The sequence below is a fragment of the Colobus angolensis genome, unplaced genomic scaffold (assembly GCF_000951035.1).
Source record: "Colobus angolensis palliatus isolate OR3802 unplaced genomic scaffold, Cang.pa_1.0 Scaffold257, whole genome shotgun sequence".
Classification (NCBI taxonomy): Eukaryota; Metazoa; Chordata; class Mammalia; order Primates; family Cercopithecidae; genus Colobus; species Colobus angolensis.
The window spans coordinates 202,459-213,238 of NW_012115788.1; the positions used below are offsets into that span (position 1 = coordinate 202,459).

The 10,780-nt window shown below is 37.1% G+C and overlaps 1 protein-coding gene across 1 annotated transcript in view; it reads right to left on the reverse strand.

Annotated features, from left to right (window-relative positions):
* Positions 1–10,780, reverse strand: part of VPS13A (vacuolar protein sorting 13 homolog A (S. cerevisiae)) — a 220,188-nt gene that overhangs the window by 112,929 nt on the left and 96,479 nt on the right. The window contains exons 32-33 of the mRNA XM_011947040.1: positions 7,190–7,357; positions 4,850–5,154 (exon numbers count right to left, since the gene is read on the reverse strand). Coding sequence (XP_011802430.1) covers positions 4,850–5,154; positions 7,190–7,357 — 473 coding nt within the window. The remainder of the gene's footprint in view (positions 1–4,849; positions 5,155–7,189; positions 7,358–10,780) is intronic.

Consider the following 10,780-nt stretch of genomic DNA (forward strand, 5'->3'; position numbering starts at 1 on the left):
AGTCTCACTTCGTCATCCAGGCTGGAGTGCAGAGGCGTTAACACACATCATCACAGCCTCAACCTTCTAGGCTCAAGCAATCCTCCTGCCTCAGTCCCATAAGTATCTGGGAGTACAGGCACATGTCACCACACCCAGATAATTTTCATATTTTCTGTAGAAATGGGGTTTCACCGTGTTGCTCAGGCTGGTCTCAAACTCCTGAGCTCAAGCAATCTGCCATCCTCAGCCTCCCAAAGTGCTGGGTTTACAGGCGTGAGCCAACATGCCCAGTAACTGCATTTCCAATTACCAATTGTTTTAAAATTATTTCAGGAAAAATTGGTTATACTTTATAACTGAGTAATTCTATTTCTAGGAACTCATCCTAAGGAAATGAATTATCCCAAAGAAATGAGTAGACAATTACATAAGTACTGATGTAATAAAGATATTAATCATCAATATAGTGTTACTTACAACAGCAAAAATGTATACATATTATAATCAAATTTATAACAAAAGGCAGATTCAGATTTTCTAAAAACTGAGGAATAAAATATTTGGAAAAATTTTTGCACTCAAAATAATGACATGGAAAATTTATAGCATATTTTTAAGAAAAAAAGCTATTTATAACACAAAACACAATTCTAATTTTTTTTTTTTTAATACTTTAAGTTCTGGGATACATGTGCAGAATGTGTAGGTTTGTTACATAGGTATATGTGTGCCATGGTGGTTTGCTGCACCCATCAACCCGTCATCTAGATTTTAAGCCCCACATGCATTAGTTATTTGTCCTAATGCTATCCTTCCCCTTGCCCCCCACCCCCGACATGCCCCAGCGTGTGATGCTCCCCTCCCTGTGAGAACATGTGGTGTTTGGTTTCCTGTTCCTGTGTTAGTTTGCTGAGAATGATGGTTTCCAGCTTCATCCACGTCCCTGCAAAGGACACAAACTCATTCTTTTTCATGGCTGCATAGTATTCCATGGTGTATATGTGCAACATTTTCTTTATCCAGTCTATCACTGATAGGCATTTGGGTTGGTTCCAAGTCTTTGCTATTGTGAACAGTGTAGCAATAAACATATGTGTGCAAGTGTCTTTATAGAAGAATGATTTATAATCCTTTGGGTATATATCCAGTAATGGTATTGCTGGGTCAAATGGTATTTCTGGTTCTAGATCCTTGAGGAATTGTCACACTGTTTTCCACAATGGTTGAACTAATTTACACTCCCATCAACAGTGTAAAAGCATTCCTGTTTCTCCACATTCTCTCCAGCATCTGTTGTTTCCTGACTTTTTAATGATCGCCATTCTAACTGGTGTGAGATGGTATCTCATTGAGGTAAATGGCCATACTGCCCAAAGTAATTTACAGATTCAGTGCTATTCACATCAAGCTACCACTGACTTTCTTCACAGAATTAGAAAAAACTACTTCAAATTTTATATGGAACCACAAAAGAGCCCACATAGTCAAGATAATCCTAAGCAAAAAGAACAAAGCTGGAGGCATCACACTACCTGACTTCAAACTATACTACAAGGCTATAGTAACCAAAACAGCAAGGTGCGGGTACCAAAACAGATATATAGACCAATGGAAAAGAAGAGAAGCCTCAGAAATAACACCACACATCTACAACCATCTGATCTTTGACAAAACTGACAAAAATAAGCAATGGGGAAAGGATTTCCTATTTAATAAATGGTGTTGGGAAAACTGGCTAGCCATTTGCAGAAAACTGAAACTGGATCCCTTCCTCACAAGCATGGCAGAAAGTAAAGGAGACACGGAGGCACGTCTTACATGGTGGCAGGCAAAAAGAGGATGAGAGCCAAGCAAAAACAGTTTCCCCTTATAAACCCATCAGATCTCGTGAGACTTATTAACTACCACAAGAACAGTATGGGGGAACCACCTCCATGATTCAATTATCTCCCACTGGCTCCCTCCCACAACATGAGGGAATTATGGGAGCTACAATTCAAGATGAAATTTGGGTGTGAACACGGCCAAATCATATCAACTCTCCACTATCCATCAACATGATTCTCAATCATTAAAATCCTGTTCCACTACCTTTGGTCATACCTGCTTGGCAAAAATTCAGTTTTGTCTCAATCCAACTGACTGTTGGATTCCAAATACAAAATACCAAGTACCACGTGGAAAAAAAAAAGATGCAGTATTAATTCGTGGTTAACAATATCAGCAGGACCCTCAATGCTGCCTCAATACATTTTCCTGGTTTCTCATCTCTCTGTCTGCTCCTTCTTAGTCTCTTCTGAGGGTTCCTTTTTCTGCCAATTCTTTAAATACTGGTATTCCTCAGCCTTCTTCCTTATATGTCCCACTCTACAAGCTTTCTTTGTGACCATGTTCATTCCAATGGCTTCAGTGACTAGCACAAATTATTACTAAGGACTTCTAAACCTAGAAGTCTAAACAACATCACCTATATGTATCACCTAGGCACAAATATTCCACTGCCTTCTGGATTTCTTTCAAGATCTCTCCATGTAGAAGTCATGCAATCACTTTCAGGCTGCTTTGCCCATTAGAGAAACAATTACTCTCTGTATTCTACTGGGGTTTTCTGCATTATTCTCTTATCTCAGTGAAGTGTACCATCATCAAACACTGATTTCCAAGCCTGCAACCTAAAGTGAATTTTAATTTCTCCTCTCCTTTAACTCCCACACCCATTCAATCATCAGTTACTATAAATTCTGGTTAGCTCTCCACTACTTCACTCCCCTACCTTAGACTAAGTCACCTATAATTCTTATGTGAGTTACTGCAATAGTTACCAAACTATCCTTCCAACCTCTAGCTTTGTCTCCTTTGGACCTAATTTCTAGAACCTTTTCAAAATATGATCCCATTTTTATACACCAGCCCCCTATATTTATTAAACAGTACCTACCACAACAACCCAATGAGGTAGGGATTATTTATTAATCCCTTATAAATATTGCTCACTATTATATTTCTTATTCTTAGCACAATGCCTGGGATATATTTGGTGCTTAATAAATGCTCAAGTGACAGAAATTTCTCCTTCCATCTAAGATGATGTAACATGAATGGGTTTACACTCCTGCTTCAAATAATCCTGCTCTCCAAAAAAAAAAAAAAAGACAAAATTTATTTAAAATAGTTTTCAAGATATAAGACATCAAAAATGGACGGTGATTCCAAAGAGTTTGGAAAAAAAATGAGGTGAGCCCTACGACTGTCTCAGTTTACTACCGTTTTGCAATAATTAACAGTCCACGGTACGGGAAGGGGTAACCCAGGAGAAGGCCAGGAAAGCCCCAGAGTAGAGAAGGTAAAAGATGAGAATCCAAGAGAAACCAAGGTAGCTAGAGTTATATAATAAAATACCAGACAGAAGAGAGCTACACAGGATTGTAGAGTAACTTAAAATTTATAGCACAATATAAGTACTCCAATTTACAGCACTATATCATATATTAGAAATGTTTCAAATCAATAATCTTAGCTACCACCTAAAAAAACTTATAAAAAGAGCAAAATTGAACCTAAAGTAAGCAGAAAGAAATAATAAATATTGAATTAGAAATCAATGAATGAGAAAACACAAAAACAAAAGAAAAAACAATAAAACCAAAACCTGCTTCTTAAGATCAATAAAACGTATAAATCTCTAATCAGATTGATCAGTACAAAGGCAGAAATTATAAATATCAGGAATGAGGGAGGAGACACCATTACAGATATCAATAAATCAGGGAGCATTATGAAAAACTTTATGCCATTAAATTTTACAACTTAGATGAAATGCAAAAATTCTTTTAAAAAATTAGGAAGGATCGCTCGAGAAAAAATAACTTGAATAGCCAGCCCCAAATGTATTAAAGAAATAAAAACTATGATTTAAAAACCTCCCACAAGCAAACTCTAGGATGAGATAGCTTCACTGGTAAATTCTACCTAATACCTAAGGAAGAAATAATACAACTGTACAAAAACTGTCAGAAATGTATGCACATCAAAACTTATCAAATGTTATAACATTAAAGATATGCAACTTGTTCTGTGTCAATTATGTCTCAATAAAGCTGCTTTAAAACTATTCAATTGGTCAAAGAAAGTGTAGGAGGGAAAGACAGACTCATCGGAAGCTAAAGAGAAGTAGAGAATGGGAGTTAGGTAAAAAATGAAACAAAAACAAGGTGAAGAGACAAGCAAGAGAATGATATCAAAGAAAAATGACAGAAAGAAGGAAGAGGGCAGTTGAGAAGCATAAACAGAGAAGGATCCAAGTTGGAAAATAGTACATAAATTCAGAATGGGGATTAGAAACAGCACAGAAACACAGAGGACACAGTACAAAAGCTCTGGAACTATTTGAACATTTGTTTATCCCCCTACTTCCCAATCCCATGGTTAATGAATACATAATGTTGCATGCTACTGTTTGTTTGTTTAAATTACAGCATCAGAGCCATAGCACACAACTGATAGAGAAGATAAGGTGATACTGTATTTGCAAAGTGAATAAACATATTACGTTAGAAATTCCTCATTTCTTCCATAGCCCTGTAATTTATAATGAACTACAAAGAAGAACAAATATACTTCCTCAGATAATAAATTTTGTAGTTTTCCTAATTACCTAAGGAGAAATTTTCAAACACTTTCTAGGTTTTTTAAAATGCAAAGACTATAATTGATTTTGCCAAAATATACTTAAGAGAGAATCACTAAATTACGTATAATTAATAAAATAAAACTCACTGTAAACAGACTACTCAAGACATTAAAGTCTTTAACGTAAAAAGTTAGAAAAATATTGCACTCCACACAAATATACTTGTGAAAAACTTACCTGTATAGTCGCATTTCACTCAGCTTTATTGTTATCAAATCAATAACAGGTGGGGGAGAGCTCTGGCTCTCTGTTATCATATGAAAGGTATTTGTCATTGTAATTAGCCCAAAATCAGCAACAAAAACATTTTCAGAAACTGGAGACTGCGGGATGACCACAACTGGGGCTTTGATGTTAATATCCAGTGCCATTCTGGAACTCCTTCGTGCCAGTTCTTTTACACCAGTAGCAGCCATTCCAGCTGCCTGAACAGTTGCCTCAGCCAAGGCTTGTTTAGCTGCCTGAAAATTATCTATAAAAGCCTGTAACACAACAGAATTATATTCTTAAGGTTATTAATTTTCAAATATATATTGATATTTCTGGTTTTACCTCCATTTAAAAAAAAACTCTTACTTGATATAACCAAACACTATTTATTCAAAGTCTTACTATCTGTGTTAAATCTTAATTTTCTGCCACAAAAACTGAGAAACACAAAGACACAGATAAAATAAAAATCTAGTCCTCAGAACAAAGCTAAATGGGATCGCTGGAATGTCTTACAAATATCTATTTCCCTTATCTCACTTTCTCTAAAGGGAACAACCCTATTTCTCTATGCAACCTCAGTGGACAGAGAGCTCATTTATGTTTGTAAGGTAAATAAATAAATAAAATATGTCTAAGAAGTTTCAAAATAATTTTCCAATTTCCAAATTCCAAAAAAATACTTCCATGACATAAAATATAATTACCTAGATTTATACTCTTATACTTAATTTTCATGTTCAAAGAAAAAACTAACATTTTAGTAATTTGCAAGTATAAGTACAAGAGGGCTCAAGTGACATGATTTTTTTGGTTATAAAAATAAATTAGCTACTCAAGAGGCTGAGGTAGGAGGATAACATGAGGCCAGCAGTTCTAGACCAGTTTGCGCAATATAGCGAGATCCTGTCTATAAAAAAAATTAAAAATAAAAAATTAGCAGGGATCTCTTGTCCCTGCTAATTTAATCTGTTTGGGAGGCTGAGGTGGGATGTGCATGAGTTTGAGGCTGCAGTGAGCTAGGAGCATGCCCCTGTATTCCAGCCTGGGGTGCAGAGCAAGACCCCAACTCTTATTAATTTTTTTTTTTTTTTTAAAGAGAAGAAATTCAACAAGGAATACTTGTTTATCTTTACATTTTTGTATGCAAAATGATTTTATGGCTATAGAAAAACTGCATGGTAACCTAAATTTAAAAGATCACAAAACAGCAACATTATATGGAATTAACCTAGAATTCTGAAATAACAAAAGAGGGCTCCACATTCCCAAATACATTCAAAGGAACACACAAATACTTTTCTTGCTTATAAGAATTGCCACACTTGGCCTATTTATTCCACTACAACCTCAGATTTGATTACCTAGTTCACACACTAAAACATAGAGACAGCATTTTAAAAGAATGAATAGTGATGTCATGGAGACAGGTATGACACTCACAGGAAAAAATATCAGCTGACAGCAAGGGAAAAACAAAAACCAAAACAAGCAGAAATAAGAACCGAAATGCCTTAGGGTGGAGTCATATAGGGGTTAAATCTAACTCCTTAAAGTCCCTATATTCACAGAATGACAATGCAATCGAAAATATGATTTTCTTGGGCCGGACATGCTGCCTGTAATCTCAGTGCTTTGGGAGGTCAAAGCAGGAGGATCACTTGAGGCCAGGAGTTCAAGACCAGATGGGGCAACAGAGCAAGACTCCATCTCTATAAAAGCTTGAAGAAAAAAAAAAAAATTGGTGGTATGTGCATGGTGGTATGTGCCTGTAGTCTCAGCTAATCAGGAGGTTGGGGCGGGAGCATCACTTGAATCCAGGAGTTCAAGGTTACAATGAGCTACGATCATGCCACTGCACTCCAGCCTGGGTGACAGAGCAAGAACTTGACTCTAGAAAATTAAAAGAACCTTTTCTTAATGATGACTTGAGACCAAAACAAACTTGAATTATATATTCAGTATTTTTAAGTTATAGTTGCAAGTCAGGCAAAACGAAGACTTAGGCCAATGACATATAAAATGAAGGTTCTAATTAATATATAAAATATGTATGATATATAATGTACATATACTTAATGTTAATATATAAAATATGTATTTCAATTAATTGGAATATTCCCACGTCAAAATGTTATATAAAGAAGGAACTATACATTTCAATCATTATGTATAATAAATGATACCCAGAAAATTATTTTAAAAATCAGAAAAAATTTCAAGCAGGGAATTCTTATTAGTCTTCATCCATATTTGACATACAGCAATTTCCAACTAGTGTAAAATAAAAAATAATTCAATACTTACCAATATAGAATACAGAAATTTTGTGACAAAAACTACTTCAATGCAACCGACTACTAAATTAACCTGAATGTCAACCACATTCATATCTGTGTATGCAGAACCAGCAGTTGCATCCATGTAAGAAACCATTTTGAAGCTGAAAACTTCTTTTCCAGTGATATAAACAGCCTTAATAAGAGAAAATTTAATTATCACAATCGATTTTTGAAATGAAGTGTTTTCAGTACAAAGTAAAACAGTTAAAAATAACAAAACATAGTTAGAAAATCTCCCAAGTATTCACAAGCCAAGTACAAATGAGGCAACAATTCGATTACAACTGCTTTACTGGAACCTACACTACAAAGTTTTACAAATTGGTGGTGGCTATTCCCTTTGTGGGTCATAAAATCAAGGTAGTAGGTCTGGCTCCAGTTTTTTTCCTTCTTTCTTTTTTTTTTAATGGAGAAGAGGAAATATCTGAATATGCATTTTCATTCTGCAAGTATACTTTTGTAGTGAGAGTAACCATGTATTTCTTGATTCACTGACAAAAATTTGAAAAACACTGTACATCTACACCTTACTGAAATCTACTCTTGATTTGAGGTATGTGAATAGATTTTTCTGGATTCTCCAAAGGAGTCTCCTTCTATCGCTATACTTCTGTTCCTTATCAGGTTGTAAAGGGCCATCTTAATTGCCAACCAGAAATTACCTACAGTGGTTAAAAATCTCAAGCTCTGCAATAACAGCTGAAAATGGTGGAGACCACAGGAGATGTAAAACGTTAAAAAAAATTTTGGAAGAGGGACAGAGCACTAAGCTCACAGCTTTCTCAATTCTCCTAAATGCTAGAAGCAAGCAAGAACAGGGAGCTGAAGAGCCATCAACAAGCACATCAGTTACAACTACAGAACAAAGAATCCTCCAGAACCAGATGTATAAGTGACCTCTGAAGGCTGAGGTACCAGACAGGGCTGAAAAGAAATCTACAGTCCTGCTTCTGCCTAGGGTGCACAAAGCTGGAATGAGGGCCCCTCCAAACCTTAAAAAAAGGAAAAAAAAAAAAAAACAAAAACAAAACAGATAAACTATGGTATCACAACTTCCTTAAAACTATTAGCAATCTGAGGTCACAGGACAACAAAGGTCCCTAAAATCTAAGGACAAACAAGGAGAGAGAGAAAATAAGCACCAGTTCACTTGTGGTAGAGAAGAGAGAGGTCAGATACTATACAATATAGGTAAGAATAATTCAGCTAAAATGATAAAGGATGAGTGTGGACTAATGTGAGATGCAGAATCCCTGGGAGCCACACACGTGAGGAGCTCTTGAGAAAGATGGGGGCGGGGTGCAAGTGAGAAACAAGAGAAAGCTTTCCTCAGTACAACCCTGGAAAAGGTGAGAAGCCTCCACTGCAGAAAAGGCCCAAAGCACCACCAAAATTATCATCTTCTCAAAACAATAGCCATAAGAAACTAGTAAACCTTGTTGCCCTCGGGGCACAGGTGAAACTACAGTATCCTAGGGACAAGTAAAATAAAACTCTGTATCTAGAGGAAGAACAAGAACTCTCCTGGGGCCAGATGATTAGCGGTCTCCTTCTGCTAGGGAAGGGAAGGATAGTCAATCCCACATAGGAAATACGAGAGATATCAATCAGATACCAGGAGGCGGAGGGACAGGATGGCCAAGAATACTCCATTTCTGAGACTCATAGAAACAGCCCTGGCTAGGACTGAAAATGGACCAGGACACTAACAAGCCTATCCAAACCACTTTGCCTTCTCCCCAAATATGTACCATCAAGCTCACAAGCACTAAGAAACAAGCAGCAGGAGCCTCTAATATCTAGGACAGAGCTAAGAATGCAGAAAGCGAATTTTCTGAGGTACAAGAGTAGAAGAAAGGTCAAAGGCTCAGCACAGAGCAAAATCTGAGCAACACAGCCTCCACCCACCCTAAGCACAAGCTACAACTAAAGGAAACTGAAGCAGTAATGTAGTGATGGAAATCATATTAATCTAAAATTCAAACCAAGCTAAGCTCAACCTCCAACCCCAGGCTAATAGCTCAGCAGAAAAGAGGCACTCCCATTTCCAGACATAAATACTATGATATTTACATCAGTCTCTATTATCCTATACATCAGTGGTCCCCCCCAGCCTTTTTGGTAACAGGGAGCTGTTTTGTGGAAGACAATTTTTCCACAAGAGTGGAGCTCAGGGGTTGGAGGGTGGGGAGATGGCTTGGGGATGAAACTGTTCCACCTCAGAGCATCAGGCGTTAGATTCTCATAAGGAGCACGCAACCCAGATCCCGCGTATGCATAGTTCACAATAGGGTTCACCCTTCTATGAGAATCTAATGCCCCCGCTGATCTGACAGGAAGCGGAGCTTAGGTAATAATGCTCCCTCGCCCACCACTCAACTCTTGCTGTCCGGCCCAGTTCCCAACAGGCCACAGACTGGTACCATTCCACAGCCCAGGGGCTGGGGACCCCTGCTATACATGATATGATGTCTGACATTCAATCAGCAATTATGAGATGCCCAATAAAAGCAAGGGGAAAAATTCAAACAAATAATAAAGGAATCAACAGAATCAGACTCATCTATAACATCAACGTTAAAACTAAAATTTTTAATTTTAATTACTACGATTAATATGGTAAAGGCTTCTAGTGGAAAAGGAAAATATGCAATAGATGGTGAATATTATTATAGCAGAGAAAATGGAAAAAAGAAGAGTCAAAAGGATATATTAAAGGTTAAAAAACATGGCAACATAAGTGAAAAATACCTTCAGTGGGTTTGTCAGTACTTTCATCAGAGCCAAGGACAAAATCAGTAGATTTGAAAATAGGTCAAGATAAATTATTCAAATTAAAATGCACTAAGAAAACAATGGGAAAAAAACTTGAACAGAACATCCAAAGGCGGTGAGACTAAAAACAGAAATCTAGTAAGAATTTTAGGAATTCAAGAAGAGGAACAGGGAACAAGTAGAGGAGGACAAAACAGGGGAGCCAGGGGGTGGGGGAGATAGAGGGAGACAGAGGCAGAGAAACTATGTGAAGAAAACATGAAAAATAATGAAAGCCATCCAAGTAGCTCAGAAAAGCCCAAACAGAACAAATATCAAAACACAATTAAACTCATCTAGACACACTATATATAAATCCTGAAAGCAGTCAAAAAAGATGACAAGTTATGTACAAAGGAACAAAAATAAGAAATGTCATAGACTTCTCATCAAAACTATGTGTAACAAAGAACAATGAAATCACATCTTTTAACAGCTGGAAAGGGGGAAAATACTATCAACCCAGGAAAAATGTCACTCAGAAAAATTAGGGTAAAATAAAGGTTTTTCCTACCTCCCTTCTCATCTATATCCCAAAAGCTGAGAGAATTCGTTACCAGCAGACCTGTATTATAAGAAATGGGAAAGTGCCAGATGCGGTGGCTCATGCCTGTAATCCCAGCATTTTGGGGGGCCGAGGCGGGTGGATCACCTGAGGTCAAAGAGTCCAAGACCAGCCTGGCCAACATGGTGAAACCCCATCTCTACTAAAAACGCAAAAATTAGCCAGGTGCAGTGGTGC